The sequence below is a fragment of the Elaeis guineensis genome, chromosome 9 (genome assembly GCF_000442705.2).
Source record: "Elaeis guineensis isolate ETL-2024a chromosome 9, EG11, whole genome shotgun sequence".
NCBI classification, from domain to species: domain Eukaryota; kingdom Viridiplantae; phylum Streptophyta; class Magnoliopsida; order Arecales; family Arecaceae; genus Elaeis; species Elaeis guineensis.
This window is the reverse complement of record NC_026001.2, coordinates 94,549,960-94,570,131: the sequence shown is the minus strand read 5'-3', so window position 1 is coordinate 94,570,131 and position 20,172 is coordinate 94,549,960. Positions and strand designations below refer to the sequence as shown.

The window sequence follows — 20,172 nt, the reverse complement described above, 5'->3', positions numbered from 1 at the left end:
CCTGTTTGTTTGATTTGATGGATCATGGCCGGAAACAAGGACCACCGACTGCGGACTGAAAGGCTTTTCTTTTATGGCACTTTATGCTGATCACGGATATGATGACCAACGGGTAAGCATAATCGTCAACACTTGACTTGGGCTTCCACTTGCCAAACCAGAACAGGTGAACAACTCGGTTTATAATAAATCAGTCCCATGTCTATTTGGTAGTAGGATGAAAAAGGAAAGAAATTACAATTTTTCCGGAGGGGGAAGGAAATAAATTAATATGTTTTTTCTTTAATTGTTTTTTTATTAGAAATTTTCTTTAATTGTTTCCATGTGGAAGATTTGTCTATAGCCCATCAGCAAGGACAGAACTTAAGACACAGAATCAAGAATTTCTTTACCAAGGCATTTAGAGATTATCAATGGGAGAAAAAAAAGAGAAAAAGTCATCATTAGAAGCAAATTTAGATTTAAGATTGTTGCTTATCTGATCATTACCATCACAATAAAGAGGACATTAGAGTTGTCCATCCATATAAATACGTTGGATGTTTTCTTTTTTTTGGGCTGTTTAACAAATTATCAAAATGGCAAGTATTGCGCCTGACCTCTCTGCCTCGGATGCCGAAATTAATATGATCGAGGTGAGATTGCTGCTAGAACTCCATCCAAATATCTGTAAAAAATTTTTATCGAAATATTCTCTGATGAAAATCCTCCGACACTCAAGTCAACAGATGGAGAACAATAAGAAGAAGAGAGCAAGGAGTAGAAAACTTATTTTGAGGGTCCCAGAGCTCCTTTATTTATAGGAAAGGAATTGGAGTCGTATCCATCTCGGTCTCTTGGAGTCCTGATAATCTTTTGAATTTATCGCACAGATTGATTTGGATAAGATATTTTTCTTTCACGGAAGATTCGATCACGGAAAAATTTTATTCTATCTGGGCTTTTCCAATTTGAAGGAGAGATGGATCTAATAAGGAGCATAGCTCGGCCACGGACGAACTATAATAGATCATCCAAGACCGAGGTTCTGGAGTATGCAAAGCATGTATGACCTCAAATTGGTTAAGATTGGTCGGTATATACGAGCTATAGTAGGTCATCAGAGGACGAGATGAATCAAGATTGGGCTGAATAAGAATTGCTACCGATTTAGCGGGTTGTGCCTGGCGATCTTCGCATCTACCATATACCCAACCTGATAAACATCATCTCCCATAGCTCGACTAGAGACGAGGATGTGGTAGCGAGGATGAGGTACAAATCCATAATAGATGCCCTCCACTGTCAAGGTCGAGCTTCCGATAGGTCAGCTGAAGAGAGTACCAGTCCGAGGTCAAGGCTGATCTCGTTGAGCGATCCTTTGTTGACATGGGTCGAAGATCGACATCCTAAAGTGAACCATTTTCAAATCTAGACTGTTGGTTCATTGGATCCGTGGGAGCTACGTCCTGACCAATCATGGGCTGCCACTTGTCGAGTATCGATCAGGAGAGGTGAATCATCAGTAGATCGAAGCCACCGACCTTCTATAAATACTACTACGATAACTTTATTTTTGCTGCTTCTACTGTTCAGAGGGGAGACTCTATCACTTAGTTTTCTGAAAGTTCTGCTCGATCAAGGCCGAGCTACCATCGACCCCGATTTCATCCCACATTTGCTCGATCGCCTCATTTTTTGATCAGTTTCTCACTTCTCAACTATGAGTGCATCTAGTTCATCCCTCTCCACCTGGAGCTTGGGTGACGACGTTAGGGATGCGAATCTAGAGTCCGAAGTAGCTTGTTCTTCAGGTAGGCCCGAGGTTTCAAACTTTGGTCCATTTAGGATGAACTCTATCCGCACCCTCGAGGACTTAAAGATTCTTAGACTGAAGTACCAAGTCCTAGCCGAGTGCAGACTAGAGGTTGCCGTTCCTAAGAAATGAATAGCTCTTTCTCGTCAAGGCCGGGGAGGACTTTGTGAGGAAGCTCTGAAGGCCAGTCTTTGACTGTCTTTTTATTTTTTAGTCATAGAATTTCTGAATTTATATGGAATAAGACCCTGTAGTGTGGTGCCGAACTCATGGCATCAAATTTTGGCCTTCTTCACCCACTACCTTCTCCTCGGGATCGAATTAACCTCCCACCTCTTTCGGACCTACTTCACACTGAAGGAGCACCCTACAGAGGTTGGGTGGTGCTATGCTTCTTCTCGAAAGAGATGTCATCTCTTTCGAGGTTCTCCTTTCTCGGTGCATAGCTGGAAGGAGCATTTTTTTTTTATCTCAACCGAGCAACTTTGGGACTTCAACACGTCATGGGGCCGACCTAATAGATCAGCGATTAAAGCTCCCGTATTATCAGATGCCGAGGAGGAAGTATTGGCGTAGATCTTCCATCTTACTCCCCCTCCATTATCCAAGCTCCTTACCAACGAGACTTTATTCAAGGTCGGGTTGAGTTCGACCGACCCTAAAAATAAAAAAAATTTTACATCTTGTTAAGCTCGGCTTTATTTTCTTTTGACTAATCTCATCTTTCATGCATCAATGAATCCTAAAGACATTGAAGCTTTTCATCGGGCCGCAAAAAGGAAGAAAGCAAGCGTGGCCCCTACTCCCAAATGCGGCCGAGTTGAGACTGTCCTTGCCCAGCCCATAGTTGGGGGTTCCTCAGGACCGAGCAGTGCCCCAAGGAAGGAGTTTTCGACGTCAGCAAAGGTGATGGCACTGCTCCAATCTATCATGCCGGGGAGGCTGCCCCCTGGCTTTCTTCATCCTAGTCGTAGTGAGGTTCGGGCACTCTCTGAATTTTGATGTGCATGTCTTCTCGCCCGACTGACCTACCAGCTGAGGCATCCCCTCCAATGAAAGTTCAACTAAATACCAAGGCCTCAGACACCAGGAAGGCCATCAATGATTATCAACTTGTCTGATCTCTGATTAGATCGGCCTCACTGCCGGCCAACATTGAAGCCTTCAACATTGAAGGCGAGGCATTTTGAATCTAAGATTCGTGGGACTCCCTTCTTCGGATAAGTGATGGTCTACTGTCATTCCTTGATTCATTTCGATCTTTCTATTTGATTTATTTTTTTACTGATCTATCCTTTTTTTTAGCTCGTCCACCACTTCAATCATTTTTCAGAGATGATTCGTGAAGCTCGACGAATTTCCAAGGAGGCCGAGGAGAGCTTAAGCCACTCAAAGGGCGAATGACGTCCAACTGTCGAAGCTAAAGATCGAGGATGAGGTCAAGTTGCTGAAGGGAGAAGTGAAGCGACTGAAGTCCAAGCTCTCCAAAGCTCGGGCCGACTTTGAAGCTTGGCTATCAGTCGAGAAGAAGAAGTACGAGGAGAAGCTGGAGACCGCCAAGGTCGCCGCAGTTGAAGCCTTCCGATCTTCAATCAAGTTTTGAGACCTCAAGGTGGAGTATGGCTTGACCTCATATTTATAGGGAATCCAAGACTTCAAGAAGAGAGCAAGGAGTCATTTTTTGACCTCAACCTCGGACCCCTGGATTCAGATGGAGAGGAGGAGGTTGGCGAGGTCGGTGATGAGGGACTATAGGTCGAAGAGCTCTTCAGCCTAACTCATGAAAATTGGGCATCTGAGGATGCTGCGTCAGCTCCGCCTCTAATAGGGATGGCCAAATCGATCCGACCCAATAGGTATGCACCTTACCCGAATTTGATCAAATCTGAAAAATAGGGTTTGATCGAGTTTGGAAGAAATCCAAAAACTATAGCACGGATTTGGGTAGGGTATGGGTAGTACTATTTTCTATCCAAATCCGAATCCAAATCTGATCCAAACCTATGGATATGCATAATATCCAAATCCATACCTAAATATGTGTGTGTGTGTGTGTGTATAGATGATCTCTCTCTTTCTCTTTATATTCTATGTTGAATTATAATTCTATTTTTATGTTTGATTTCTATAAATCTAGACTTATAAATTATGTTATATGTTGAATTGATAATTCTATTTTGATTGATAATATGTATAAAATTATTTTAATTATTTATTTTTTATATATGGGATGGGTATGGAGCGGGTATGGATTGGGTATAAAAAAATAGGTTACCCATGGGTATTTCCGAACCCATTGAGTATGGAGATGGATATCTCTTTTTTATCTGATTGGGTATTGAAAAAAATTTGAGTATAGAATATTAAGTTCAGATTTGGGGATGGATAGTACAATACCCTACTCAAATCCTATCCATTGTCATCCTTAGCCTACAGCTGTTATCATCCTCTCCGACTATGCTAAGGTCGGTGAGTCCCATGCTCCTGAGGGTGCTTAAACTTTTTGTATATCAGTTCAGACATGTTCGGGCTAAACATAGGTCAGTCTGTTTCATTGACCTCAGCATTTGTCGAGATATTTTTGTATTGGACTGATCGAATTTTGTAAAAGCTTTTCTTTAAGGAATGCATTACTTTTTTTTCTATCAGAATGTCTTCAAGTTCTGGAGGTCGGCCATGTTAAGTAAATGAATTCGATTTTCGACCTTCAGACGATCATAGTAAGCAATAGTATCCAATCTTTAGATCTTTAGGTCATCTTTTGCACTGTAGAGAATAGCTCGAGTGGAGATCCATACCGCTCTTCGGTTGAGACTGAGGAGCGCGCATTGGAGACCTGGTGGAGACGCATTCCACTCCTCAGCCATGGCTGAAGAGCGCATGTTGGAAACCTTGTGGAGATACATACCACTCCTCAATCATGGTCGAAGAGCATGCGATGGAGAACCACATGAAAAATATGTTTCATTCTTCAATCGTGGTCGAGGAGTGCATGTTTGAAGAACCGCATGGAGAACACATTTCGATCTTCGACCATGACCGAGGAGCACGTGTTGGAGAGCCGCATGGAGAATACGTTCTGATCCTCAAGTATGGCTGAGAAGCATGTGTTTGAAGAACCATATGCAGAACACATTCCAATCCTCGATCGTGGTCAAGAATATGGTGGAGAAGCATGTGTTTGGAAAATCATATAAAGAAAACCTTTCGATCCTTGGCCATGGTCGAGGAGCACATGTTTGAAAAATTGCATAGAGAATACATTCCGATCCTCGATCATGGCCAAAGAGTGCATGTTAGAGATCTTATGGAGAACCTCATGGAGAACACGTTCCAATCCTCAGTCGTGGTCGAGGAGCGAGGAGCGAGGAGTGCGTGTTTAGAGAACCAAGTGGAGATCCACATAGAGATCATATTTCGATCCTCAATCATGAATAAAGAGCGCGTGTTTAGAGAACCGCATGGAGATGCATACCACTTTTTGATCGTGATCGAAGAGCACGCGATGGAGACCTGCATGGAGAACAATATGGAGGACATATTCTGTACCTCATCCGTGGATGAGGAGCGCATGTTATTTCAAGAAGACATAATTCTATAGAAATAATCATTTATTATTTAATTCAATAAAAAATTACAACTTAAGGATGGTAAATACACAAGTTGTCAGCGTTCGAAGTCTTGAGAATTGGAGTTCCATCTAGCCAACAAAGACAGTAAACTCCCGGCTGAACTATTTCAATGATACGGTACGAGCCTTTCCAGTTCGATGCCAGCTTTGATCATTCGGTCGGACAACAAACTTCAACTCGATGAAGAACCAATTGTCCAGCAAGAAATATTTTTTTTTTATTCAAGAATTATAATTTCGAGCTACTCTCTATTGATAGTTGGCCATCCGAATTCATACTCGTTTCTAAATTTTTTTCAGTAAGTCTAGGTTTGTACTCAACCCAATGAAGTTGCTATCAATATTGAACTCTTCCACCCATAGAATAGGTAGGCCAATTTCAAGAGATATGACGGCCTCAGTCCTGAAAGCCAGCTTGAAGGGGGTCTCTCTAGTTGGAACCCACTGAGTCGCGTGATATGCTTAGAGCACATGATATAGTTCTTCAATCCATAATCCTTTAGCCTGATCTAGCAGAGCCTTTAACCCTTGCAGCAAGTCTTGTTTGTCACTTCAGCTTCCCTGTTGCTCTGAGGATGAGCTATCGAGATCAGCCTATGGGAGATGCCCAGTCTATTGCAGAATTTTATGAACTTTGAATTATCGAACTACCGTCTATTGTCAGTGATGATGGCTCATGATAAATCAAACCGACAAATAATCGATTTTCACATGAAGTCACGAATCTTGATTTTTGTGATGGTCACTAGTGCTTCTTTTTCTATCTACTTAATAAAGTAGTCAATTACGACGAGCAAAAATTTCTTCTGCACTACTGCGATTGAAAAAAGTTCGAGGATGTCCATCCCCCATTGAGCAAAGAACCAAGGCATGGTGATTGGAGCTAGAGGAGTTGAAGGTCGGCATTGGATATTTGAAGTTCTCTAGCACTAATCGCATTTATTCATCAGGATAATAGCATCCTTCTACACGATCGACCAAAAGTACTCCTATCATAGCACCTTATGAGTGAGGGCCTTGCCTCTTAAGTGATTGTCGTAGATCCCTTCATGAACTTCTCATAGAACATACTCAGCTTTTGAGGGATGAAGGCACCAAAGTAAGGGCAAGATGAAGGATCTTTTGTATAATCTCCCATCGTAGACAAGATATTGTGATGCGAGATGTCTCAACTTCTTGGCTTCATCTCAATCAGCAGGCAACACCCCATCTTGCAAGAATTGAAAGATTGGATCTATCCAGCTCGGCTCAAGATCTGTTTGCATAATAGGAGACTCTTCAATGCTTGACTTCTCAAGGGTTTTAAGATATGAGCTTCTCTTTAGGTCGGCCACCTCGAGTGTTGATAGCTTTGAAAGAAGATCAGCCCACACATTCTCTATCTTCGATATTTGTTGGATGTTTATGGTGGTGAAGTTGGAAGCAAGATGCTTAACCTTCTGTAGGTGCTTTATCATGTTCGGCTTTCGAGCTTCATATTTTTTCTGAACTTGACCGACGATGAGCTGTGAATCACTGTAAACTCTGAGGTGCCGGACATCCAATTCTTTCACCATTCTCAAGCTGGTCACCAACACCTCATATTCAGCTTCATTATTGGAGGTGGAGAGCTCGAAGCATAGGGCATACTCTGTAACCACTCCTTTTGGACTGGTTAAGATTAATCCAGCTCCCGAGCATGTGGTGTTTGAAAAATCATCCACATGGAGAACCCAGCATTCATTGATCATTGGGGCTGCCTCCTCATCATTCTGGTCCTCATCTAGGATGGTACACTCTAGGATGAAATCGATCAATGCCTGAGCTTTGATGGATAGTCAAGATAGATATTTGATGTCAAATTCTCCTAGCTCGATGGCCCACTTAGCTAATCATCCAGAGATATCAAGTTGACAGAGTATTGATCTAATAGGCTGATCTGTGAGGATGACAATAGTATGTGCCTAAAAATATGGGCATAGCTTCTTAGAAGATATCATGAGAGCATAGGCTACCTTCTCGCATTTCATATATTTAGTCTTGACATCATGGAGCACTCAGCTGAAATGGTAAATCAGCTTTTGCACCTTGACCTCCTACCAGACAAGGACTAAACTAATCATCGAGGGTGAAAAAGCTAGGTACAAGTATAACACTTCTCCAAGTTTTGGTTTACTTAGAAGGAGAGGTGAGCCGAGGTATTTCTTTAGATCATCGAATGCAACTTGATACTCATCCGACCACTAAAAGTTCTTCACCTGTTTAAGAGCTTTGAAGGAGAGGAGACTCCTTTCGACCGACCTTGAGAGAAACCTATTCAATACTACGATTCTTTTGATCAAGCATTGTACTTCTTTGATCATCCCCGAAGGTTTTATTTCTTGGAGAGCTTGAATTTTTTTTAGGTTTGCTTCGATCCCTCATTGAGACACCATGAAATCAAAGAATTTATCAGAAATAATGCCAAATGCACACTTGCTAGAATTGAGCTTTATTTGAAAGTACCGCAGCATGACGAAAGTTTTCTTAAGATCGACGATGTGGTGCTCAGCAACTGTGCTTTTGACAAATATATCATCCATGTATACCTCCATGTTCCTGCCGATCTGCTCCTTGAAGACTTTATTGATGAGCCATTGGTAGATTGCAGCCGCATTCTTCAAGCCAAACAGCACAACCTTATAATAGAAAAGACCTTGATCAGTTACAAATAAGGTTTTTTCCTCATCCTCAGGGGCCATCCGAATTTAGTTATATCCAGAGAATGCATCCATGAAAGATAAGAGTTGATACCCCAAGGTCACGTCCACCAATTGATCAATGTGAGGTAAAGGATAGCTATCTTTTGGGCATATCTTGTTAAGGTTGGTATAGTCGATGCACGTGTATTATTTTTTATTTACTTTCTTAACAAGGACAACATTAGCTAACCATTCTAGATAATAGACTTCTCATATAAATCCTACCTTTAAAAGCTTATCCACCTATTTTTGTATGGCTTTTTGTCGTTTGAGAGCAAAATTGTGCTTCTTTTGTCTGACTGGATGATGCTTCAAATCTACATTGAGCTGATGAACTATGATCTCCAGATCAATGTCAAACATATCAGAGGCTGACTAAGCGAATACATCTGTAGTGACCTACAAAAAGGAGGTAAGGTGGCAATGATCCTCTTCACATAGGCTGGAGCCGATCTTGACCACTTTGCTCGGATCCTCATCAATTGGCATCGAGATAAGTTCTTCCATTGGATGACCTCTTTATTCAATTAGCTCGTCCCATATGTCTAGCTCGTCCGTTGGCTATTCTTCGGGTGTCGCCCCATGTAAAATCACCATATAGCATTCTTTTGCAAGCTGCTGATTTTTTCGGAGCTCAGTGATCTCATGTGAAGTTAGAAATTTTACCATCAAGTGGTAGGTCGATACAATAGCTCGAAAAGTATTCAGTCTAGACCGACCTAAGATGATATTATGGACAGACGGGCTCTTAACTACAAATAATTTATTTTAACGATAGTCTATTTTGGAGCTCGTCTAGCTATCATGGTCAGGGAGATAGTTTCTTCTACAGGGACGGTGCTATCCGAAAATCTGATCAGAGGCGTATTCCTCTTCACCAACAGTCCAAAATTCAAATTCATATGAACAAATGCATCATAAAATAAAGTATTAACTGAACTTTCATTATCAACTAGGACTCAATATACATCATAGCTAGCAATATTCAAATAAACAACTATGAGATCATCATGTAGATATTTTATTCCATCTACATCAACTTCAGAGAAGGTGATCTTGTCGATCTTCCTCTTCTTCAACTCTTTATCTTCAGCTCGGCTCGATTTAGAGGTATTACAATCGAGCTACTCCTCAGAGATCATACGGATCTCCCCTGCCACTGGTCATTCTCTAGGGAGATCTTCCTATCAAGGAGGCTCGTCACATGGGTTCTCTAGGATCTGTCGTTCATCAACATACCGACAAAGGCATCCACATTGGATAAGTGCTTCTATCTCCTCTCTGAGCTGTCAGTATTCTTCTGTATCGTGCTCAGGATCTCTATAGTATCTACAGTACTTCCTCAGATTCCTCGCTCGCGTCAGAGTGACCATCCTCTTCGATCAAGGGAGCTCTTCTTGCCATTCTATCTCCATAAGGATTTGGGTTTGAAAAGTGTTCAGAGGAGTGAAATAGTGAAACCTCTACGGAGGGGTCCTAGATCGGTGAGGTGCTGCAGGGGATCTAGGTTGGTTACCCCAAGGTGGGGTCCGTAAATGATGAGGTCTTGGCTCCGTACGTCAGTGCTGCACTCATCGATAGTTCTACTTTTTCTCTTGTCTGGCATGCTACTGTGACCCACCACCGAGGTTCTCCCCTTGCTGGTCCAAGCTTCCTCGGCTTGAGCATATCCTTCCACCCATTCTAGCATTTTAGTGAAGTCCTTTGGGTAGTTTAGATTGAGCGAGAAGAGGAGGTCGTTCTGAAGGAGCCCAATCTTCAATGTGGTCATTGCTACGAAGTGATTTAGATTCCAAATTTTTAGGATTGTAGTATTGAATCGGTTAATGTAATCTCGGAGTGATTCATTCTTCCTCTGCTTGATACTTACGAGGAAGTCCGAGTTGCGATACTGTCGACGGCTGCTGATGAAGTGCACGACAAACAGCTGACTTAACTGCTGGAAGGAGTCTATGAAGTTCGATGGTATATTAGAATACCAATGATGAACTACTTTCCTCAGAGTCGAAGGAAAAACTCGACAAAGAGTCACATCATTAGCTCCTTGCAGAAGCATGAAAGAGCAAAAATTCTTCAGATGATCCACGAGGTCAGCAGTTCCATCATAGAGCTCCATCTGGGGCATCTTAAACCTAGGTGGCAGGGGTTTGTCCATAATTTTTTGTGTAAATGGCGGGTCGATGTTGAACCCCAGGTCGTCATCTAGCTATCTCGGTGCCTATAATGCATCGATCTGCTGTTGCATCTCTTGGAACCCCTTTTTCAAGTCATCCTCTCGGGTTGAATAGTGCCGAGGAGAGATATGACCCAGAGTAGAATTTCTTCTCGAGATCAGGGTAGGTGACCACCTAAGTCTGTAGCAAGGTGGACTTTTAGGTCGGTTATGGTGAATGGCTCCCGCCCTCGGGCTATGGAGGGTCGGTCTACTGATCTCCCCCCGGCTGGCTGTGAATTTTTATAGGCAGGGCATGGTTTGCTATTCTATCGCATGCCTCTTGCTATAGTCGAAAGCACTTGCAGTTGTTGAACGAGGCTATTGTACTGATCTTAAGATATCGCTAGTACTATTGGCTGTGTATTCTCCTAAATCGGCAACGATGGTGCATTGGTCAGCAGGACGTTGTTGGCTTGCCTGCTATTGGAGCATTACGATGCGTTCGATGCACCCCTTCGAGTCCTCATGGCAGCCAATGGTGAGCTCTCCCTTCTGGAAATAGGACCTTGAAACTAGTTGAGGGTCCTTCCTCTAGTGCCAAGTGTTGCTCCTGATCTCTCCATCTAAGGTCGGATGCCGAAATAGATGTGGCCGAGGTGAGATTGCTGCTGGAACTCTGCCCAAATATCTGCACAAAATCCTCATTCGGATATTCTCCGATAAAGACCCTCTGATGCCCAAGTCAGAAAATGAAAAACAATGAGAAGGAGAGAGCGAGGAGTGGAGAACTTACTTTGAGGATCCCGGAGTTTTTTTATCTATAGAGAAGGAGTTTGAGTCGTATCCATCTCAAAGTTCTGATAATCTTCCGGATTTGTTGCACAGATTAATTCGGATAAGATATTTTTCTTTTATGAAAGATTTGATTGTGAAAAAATTTTATTCTATCTGGACTTTTTCAATTTGAAGGAGAGACAGATCTGATGAGGAGCATAGCTTGACCACGGACAAGCTATAATAGATCATCCGGGGTCGAGATTCTGGAGTCCACAAAGTATGTATGACCTCAAGTTGGTTGAGATTGATTGGTATGTATGAGCTATGGTAGGTCGTCTGAGGATGAGGTGAACCAGGATTGGGCTAAGTAAGAAATGCTATTGATTTAGCAGGTCGTGCCTGGTGATATTTGCATCTACCGTATATCCAATCTGGTAACATCATCTCCCATAGCTTGACTAGAGACGAGGATGTGACAGTCGAGGATGAGGTGCAGATCCACAACAGCATGCAACCTATGCAGGCTTTTCGATTTGGAGCACGTAGCTCAACCATCTGAATTCCAACAAAGTGTATATTTGGAAGGCTATATGCTTTATTATGTTGATCCTTTAGTCATGTAAGATCGGCATTATTAAGCTAAGAATCCGAAAACTATGGTTTTCCCTCATGCTATAAAGTACAAGACATGCACTTAACACAACCACTTTGTTTTGTTTAATGTATAACCAGAAATTGTAAGCTCATCTTTATTTGTATCATTCTATGTTTCGATGATCTCCTCGCATTTCTTTAGGATAAGAAATATTAAAAATAAATATTTGACCTAATGATCCAATATTATGGTTTTGTCGTGCGAACATCACGTTAACCGAAATCATATTTCCTTATCAGATGAACCCCAATCTTAGATGAGATCCACAATCTCAATCCAATAAAAATTTACAGTATATCTTGGTTCCGATCCTTTTTTCTCATGGGCTAGGTTTATACATTTCGCATGAAAGAAAGATTCACTTTTTTTTTGCACCATTGGATCGTATGATGATTGCTTTATAATTTGTGCAGAGAATAATTAACGAATTTCAAAGTATTTTAAGATCTATATAAGATGAATGATCAAGATTGCAAAAAAAGATCAATCATTCTCTCATGCAAAAGATACAATCCAAACCCTTCTCTCATTCTTCCACGTTATATAGAATCATAGCCATAAATCAGACACTTGTTGCTCTGTATATCAGTTGGTGGAGGTTCATCCAGCATCAAAAGGATGTTTCGTTCATAACCGAAATCAGAATGGTAATGAGAATGGGAATGGGAATGGAAATCGGAATGGCTTAGAATCAGAATCGAAATTATCAAATCTTCCAAAATATTTGGTTCGTGATCAGAATTGAAATTGAAATGAAAATTTAAATCTATAAAAGAGAGTAGGGATTGAGTTCTATATAGATTGAGCCATTCTCATTTCACTTTGAAATCGAAATCGGAATCGGAACGAGATTTCTTCTAACCAAATGGTTAAAATAAAAATTATTTATTTTGATTCTAATTTCAGACTCTCGTTCTCTCCATCCAAACACCCTTCAAAAATATAACAACTAAGCCGTCTGTAATATTGGATGGGCTCAGTTTTGTCGTATAAAATCACCTCCCTCGTCTCTCTGAAATGGAATATAAGGTGGTAGTATACAGCGAGTTCAATGCATGTGAATGGATAGGTGGGACTTTGGAGGCATTTAGAATTGTTTGTTTAAGATTCACCAACTCTCACCTGTCACAAATGTATCCCCAACACTAATGATTGGCAGACCTGACAATAATCTCTTTACAGTTGAACTTTATAGCCAGAGGCATCAAATGAGCTATTCATCATTTCATGTGAATCTAGCTTTCTATAGGACTGTAAGCATATCATAAAGGGCATAAAAAGGCCATTTTTAAGTGAATGAACCCTAACCACATGGCCATGTAATCCCCAGTGTAACAGTACTTATGTCCCTTGCTGTTATAATTGCATAAAGAATATGTTAAGTTTTCAACCATATCATCAAACAAAGCCATGCCCATATGATAATGGAGCAGTAACAACAATCTAAGGAATCAAACAGGTTGTACGACTAACACCTGACCAAAAATTAGATTCTCCCACATGCTGGTTAATTTGTATCATTTTGGGATAGAATTCTCAGATTAAACTAATTTAAAATTTTGCATGGATCTATCTAAACCAGCACATTGACATACTGACAAATCCAACCATTTTTCTGAGACAAATATGTGAACACCATGAACTGTCCATTTTGGATCTAGATAGTAACTTGGAAATGTCAATTTTTGGAGTAATACTCTAAGCAATTTGATGTCTTCTTCTTCTTCTTCATCTTTCTTTCTTTTTCTTTTTTTTTTTTTGGTAGAGAAGCAATTTGATGTCATTGAATGTTGTAGAGTTGTACTTTCTCCATAACTCCTACTCTTTCTTCTGTTCTATCAAAGATTTAATGTCAAGTGGCTCTAGGGAATCTTTATCAAATAATTTTGGATCAAATGAGATGGATTGGATGTATTTGGATGGTAGTTGGGGGTAAGATTTATCATACTAATACATACCAACATACTATGCTTTATCAATACCAAATCAATATGTAGTATGAAGAGCATACTGATACTTGATACGTACATCAAAGCAGCTCTGTACCGAACATAATAGGGTGATACTAGTGCGAGGTTTGATATCAAAACTACGAACCTTTTGCTTGGAGGATTTCTTATTTTCGATCATAGATTCTCAAGTCTTCCTACTTTAATTAAGTTCTCAAATTATTCATTTTCTCCTTAATCTTCTCTATCGATTGTTCTCATATGATGCATGTTAGCAAAGTAGTGGCATAAATTTTTTTCTCAGGGAAGAAGAAGCTAAGCACCTTGCCTAATCCTTTTTTTTTTCTTTCTTTCTTTCTTTTAATCTCTATCTACTTATAAAATACCTAGGACATTTGTCAAATATCTCTATAGTGTGAGAAAATGATTAATTATCAACTAGCCAAATGGAAAGACAATGTAAAATCTCAACAGCCAGAATTAGGAGGATGACATCATGATCTGTGCTTTGCATGCTAACTACTGTAGGCACAATGGCAATATCTGCCACAGCTAAATTGGCCCACGGATAGACAGGACATATTGAAGGGACCATTAGTTGGGTGGTTGCTTTCAATGCATCAAACCACACCGAGTGAGACAACGTCAAAACAGGTGGTAATTGAAATTTGACAATGAAAGCTCTTGATTAAAACATAAGTTTTATAAAAACATACGTTAATTATTTCCAATAGCAGGTTAAATAGATGCTGGTTTTTCAAGTAGCAAGCTGTAGGGAAAGTATGCTATTCTAAAGTAAAGCTAGGTTCCACCGAGAAAAAGTAGAGCTAAGAAGTATATTTTTATAATTCCTATGTTGGCTTTTGCATATATTGAAAAGATTTGCCTTTGCACCATTGCCTCCTCATCTTTCTTTTCTTTCTTTCTTTCTTTATTCTTTTTTCTTTTCTGTTTTTCTGAAAGGAAGGGGAGAAAGGTGAGGAAGGCAATAGAATGCTACCCTAGGTTGTGCAATGTAGCACAATTCTCTAGCTAGTTTGGTTAAATGTAGCAACTAAAGCTCTAAACTTGCTCGGAAGCACAAATTTTGCATTCTAGCTTATTGAAGTACTGCAAGTTCATAAAAACAAAAAATACATAATTCAAACCTCAACTGTTCATAATAATTAGAGGTTCACAGCTTTTAAAAAATTAAAAAATATATGAAAACTTTAAGAACGTGGGAAAAATATAGGCAAGCAAATTCATGAGCCATTCCAATGATGGCAGTGAAATATTATTCAACACGCCTGATGTAACATCTATTTTTTGATGAATGACAATAATTTTGTGAAGTTCAATGCACCCCAAAAAGGGAAGAAACAAACAAGAAGTGGTGGAACAAAGTGTTTATTGGCAATTGCTGAAGTTAGATCATCCTCTTCAATTATTGGATCTTCTCCAATTGTTCATAAGCTATTAGTTCCTCAGTCAAATGTCTTCTCAAGTTCTTTTTGAATAATTTTATTCTTCAAAACCCGCTTAATAATTCGCATGTACATGTAAGTCAATGGTATGAGTTATTTATTTGTTATTTACTTATTCTAAATTTTGTGAGAATGAGGATAACATGAACAAGTGATAATTGAACCAAATATATATATATATATATACACACACACACACACGATGAATTTTTATTGCCTGCACAGATTTCTACATGGATTGAGATTGGATGATTCCCTCTAATGGACTGGCTGCCTTTGCAGTGATCTCAATGTCCAAAGACCTTCAAAGCATCCTTTTGTTATGCCAACCCATTCACTTTAAGCATATTTGGTAGGGAATTATTACGCTCCATGAGTCCAACATAAGTAAACTCCTGAGTCACCAAAGTCATTCACTCGCTTAGCATCTGTAAATAAAGGCTAAAAGAGTAGAACTAAGCTCAAAAGCTAAAAAGTGGTCATAGCCACCCAGCTAACAAAAGTTAGGAACCCAAAGAGAGAAGATGAAGGCATTTAATAACACATCATTACACCCTCCTTTTTCTCATGAATTTTTTTTTTAAAAAAAAGCTACCACCTGCAAAGTTTAAACTGTACCAATAGTTACAGTACAATTACAAGCCATAATTATGTGTCATAGATCAAAAGACAAATCCCTACATAGGTGGTCAAATCAGACATCTTGTATGCCCTCTTGCCATCAGTCCCTTTCTATGTACTCCTCTGTCTCCACCATCAGATAAAAGAAATATTATTAGTAAACTATTTCTTGTACCCACAAAACAGACCTACGAACAGAACCATGTTTGTGATTGATTTTGTCTCTTTCATCCTATTCTAGTGGGACCCAGAACAATGTTGACCGAGTTACTTTGAGAGTTCCTTTTCAAGGTTCGGGTAGAATGTATGAATTTCCAAGCTGTTTCCCCCTCTATTACTTGGCAAAGGAACGCGGTCGTCTTCTTCCAAGGGACTCATTCTTTCTTCTTTGTTTCTTCTCCCATTTTTCCTTTTCCCGGTTTTGCCCTCTTCCCGCTATGAAGTTACCGGAGAGCCCCGACCCCCTTGACACCTGCCGCCGCCTCCTGGCCTCCAACGCCTCCGCCGCCGCCGCCGTCCAGTCCTTCCGTGGCCGTTGGTCCGCCGTCGCTGCCACCCTCGGCCGCCTCCACGCCGCCCTCGACGACCTCTCCGACCTCCCCTCCCACTCCCACCCCCTCGCCGAAGACCTCCTCCGCTCCCTCTCCCAAACCCTCTCTCTCACCCTCACCCTTGCCCTCCACTGCCGCTCTCCTGACCCCCCGGCTGGCAAGCTCCGCACCCAGAGCGATATTGCGGCCGCCTCGGCCGCCCTCGAACAGCTTGCCGCCGACGCCGACCTCCTCCTCCGCACCGGCGCCCTCCTTGAACCCCCGCCCACGTCGCAGAAGGCGGCTGCGGCGGCCTCCGGGACCTCCCGCCGGGAATCCGTCCGCTCTGAGGCTAGGAGCCTCGTGACCCGCCTCCAGATCGGAAGCCCGGTGTCAAGAATCGCGGCGTTGGATTCCCTCATCGCGCTCCTCCGGGAGGACGACAAGAACATCCTAATCGCCGCCGCTCAAGGGGTGGTGCCGGCCTTGCTTCGCCTCCTCGATTCCTCCGCCTCCAACGGCGAGGCCCGGGCCAAGGCCGTGGCCGTGATCGCAAGGATCGCCGCCGTCGAGAGCTGCCGCCACGTGCTGGTCGCCGATGGGGCCCCTCTCCTTCACCACCTCGCCCGCGCCCTCGAGGCCGGCGGCGGCGGGGGCGCCGCCCGGGAGCAGGCCTGCACCGCTCTCCAAACCCTGACCCTTGCCAAGGACAACGCCATGGCGATCGGCTCCCGCGGGGGCATCGCCGCCCTCCTTGAGGTCTGCCGCGCCGGCACGCCCTCCGCCCAGGCCGCCGCTGCCGGCGTCCTCAAGAACCTCGCCAGCGTCCAAGAACTCCGGGAGAACTTCCTGGAAGAGAACGGCGTCCCCGTCCTTATTAGGCTTTTAGCTTCAGGGACTCCTCTCGCCCAAGAGAATGCAATCGGGTGCCTCTGTAACCTTGCTTCCGGTGAAGAAGGTGAAAGCTTAAAGCTTGCAATTTTCAAAGATGGCGGCTTGGATTGCCTCAAGAACTACTGGGAAAGTGGCGGCAGTGGCAATGACCGACGTCTTGAGCCGGCCATTGGATTGTTGCGCAATTTGGCATCTTTCCGGTACATCGCAGAGGTCGCCACCTCCGCCGGCTTCCTTGCGCATGTCATCGTAGCATTGGATAGCACCACCTCTGGCACGAGAGCAGAGGCAGCGAGAGCAATCTCAGAGCTGGCGGCGGTGGGGAAAACGAGGAAGGAATTGGGGGATGCAGTTCCTCGGCTGATCAGAATGTTAGAAGCCAAGGCGGCCGAGGAGAAGGAGGCGGCAGTGAAGGCGTTGGCCTCACTTTTGTCATTCCCCGGGTTCCGGAGGATATTTCGGAAGGACGAGAGTGGGGTCCTCAACGTGGTTCAACTGCTTGATCCCTTGGTTTGGAATGTCGAAAAGAAGTATCCTGTTTCAGTATTGTTCTCTGTCTCGCAGTCGAGGAGGTGTCGGAAGCAAATGGTGGCGATGGGGGCTTGCGGGTATTTGCAGAGTCTTGCAGCAATGGAGGTGGAAGGGGCGAAGAGGCTCCTCGAGAGCTTGGGGCGGGGAAAGCTATGGAGAGTGTTTCCGAGAACTTGACAAGATGGGAGGATTCAGAGATGAAAGCTCTAATCTGTATGTACCATAGCCACTGTCTCCATTCTTATTGTCTGATGTTTCTTAAATTCTGTCGATGGCGAATCTTGCTCTGTTTATGTTGTACATGCTATGGATTGTTTGTGTTTTTAATCAAGTATGTTAGTTTGTGTGTAGGGAGATGTTTTTTCTTTGTTAATAGCCAATAAACAGAGAAAGGTTCTGATTTTGCTTGTTTAATATTTTGAAAATAAATGGCTCCTTAAGATAGTTGCTCTTTTTCTTCTTGTTGCTTGTAGTTTTAATGTCTTACTATAACATGAAGGCTGGGAACCTTATCATTTTGTTGAATGTAAGGGAGAATTAGATGGATCCAAATTTCATTAAGATATTGAAAGTAGCAAATGATATTGTAGAAAGAGAAGAAATACAGAAAGAGAGCAGAATAGGAAGCAGAGAGGAGGATTAGATTAAGAGGAGGTTGCAGAGGATAAGGAAGGCAGTTCTGGATGAACTTAATCATTTTGACTGATTTAGGAACTTGTAGACTTGCTCTAGATTCTCTCGAGCTTGACTAACCACCATCAAGTGACTTTAGTGATTCCCAGGTCCTTATTTCTATCTTCTGATTGAAAATCCTTGTGTTTTTTTCCTTTTGATGTTTACTTAAGATTGTCAGCTAGAGCATTCAAGCTTTCACCTTCCTACCATGAGAAAAAGGAACTGGAGTCAGCAAGGTCAGAGAAGGCTTATCTATTGATTGTTTAAAATTTAATCTTCTTTTGGGCAACCTTTACAACACATTCAAAGTTAGATACAATCATGAATACTAATCTGGATGACTGTTGCAACATCTCCCCCTGAGGCAGTGCAGTAATTTAGCTGGTTAACATTTAAAGCGTGGCTATCTGCTAATCTGATTGGTGACAATGGAAGTTGTAATATTCTGCAATGTTACTTGTAGTCCGATGAAGTTTGAACATCAAATCTAAACAAAAATGGATATAAGAGTGGGAACCTCCTGATGGCTCTCTCATTTCTTCTTCACTATAGTATGCAATTTATACTTAGGCAAACGTTTTGGTTCCTTATACTGCTTTGTTGAGAGAAGGTATGAATGGTAGGCTGCTAATGTAACTCTGCTGATCTGTATTTTATGCTTCCATGAGGTAGATGTATTATTAAGCTGTATACTTGCAGGGTGAATGAGATGCCTCACTAGTGCAAATCTTTTAAGCCCTACCATGATATATTTTTTCGCAACTGACCTCACACCATACCATATCCTTGCACTAAAGCTCATAACAATCTATTCATCATCTTTGGTGTCTTCATCTGTATTTTGCAGCTTAATCCTTCAATGGATTCATTAGGCGTATCACTTGAAGAGTACAGGACTTACTTTCTGTTTTATCTGAAATAAAAGGTTATACAACACAATTGGCAGTTTCCGAAACCGAAGCTTCTGAATGAAAATTATTCTGTTCAGTGCAAGATGATCTTTGGCCTTGTTATAGTCTTTTATAAAGTCCACATTAAATTGGATGCACATTCTTTAGAATCTCAGATATCTAAAAGTCTCAGAGTATTTGGGTTTCTTGCATTTCTAAGGTTTTACGTCCTGGTTGGCTTGATCCAAACCCCTCCTTATTCTCTTTCCCATGGAATCATCTTGTAGTTCTTTCACTTAGTTCAATTGTTTATGTTTATCTGTTAGTCAGGTTATTCAAGCATCAAGTTATGTCCTTCATCAGGTAGTCGAATCATTCATGAATCAAGTTATTTCCTTCAGCTCATCAAGTGGAACACATTCATTTGCTGAGGAATAGTGAATCCTTTAGCTTTCCCACCAACCAGTGATGGTCTACATTTATGTAGAGAATGGCATGCCAGTTCTCCAATATGGTCTTTAGGGGGACAAAAAAAGGAACTGATAAGCTTAAGGTTTGCTTCTATTGGGCACTCAGAGATTCACTATTATCAATATCTATCTTTTGGGAAATAAGATGGGGATATGATAGCAAAACATGGTATCGGTCTTTGTTGCAATTTAGTCTAGTCAGAAATCTGGATTCTCTCTATGGTTGGGAATGATTGCTAACTTATCCCAAATGTTTACTAGAAAAGGTCTCCATGCTTTTCCCATCGCCCTCAAGGCATCTGAACTCTGAACTGCCTGAGTGTGTTGTACGTGGTTATGTTAGCTTATATAACAGGTTGTAATTGCCCACTGACATATCTCGAGTATTTTAGGTTGGCATAGGCAGGCTAATT

At 41.8% G+C, this 20,172-nt stretch overlaps 1 protein-coding gene across 1 annotated transcript; it reads left to right on the top strand.

The window, feature by feature from the left end:
- Positions 1 to 16,117: 16,117 nt before the first annotated feature.
- On the top strand, positions 16,118 to 18,168 carry LOC105051052 (uncharacterized). The gene has a single exon (XM_010931326.4). It carries the CDS (start codon positions 16,207 to 16,209, stop codon positions 17,899 to 17,901), a length of 1,695 nt encoding a protein of 564 aa, XP_010929628.1. The 5' UTR covers positions 16,118 to 16,206; the 3' UTR covers positions 17,902 to 18,168.
- The last annotated feature ends 2,004 nt before the right edge of the window (positions 18,169 to 20,172 follow it).

Bases quoted from the DNA above. Each gene is read 5' to 3' on its own strand.
- LOC105051052 (XM_010931326.4), top strand. From the start codon at position 16,207: ATGAAGTTACCGGAGAGCCCCGACCCCCTTGACACCTGCCGCCGCCTC.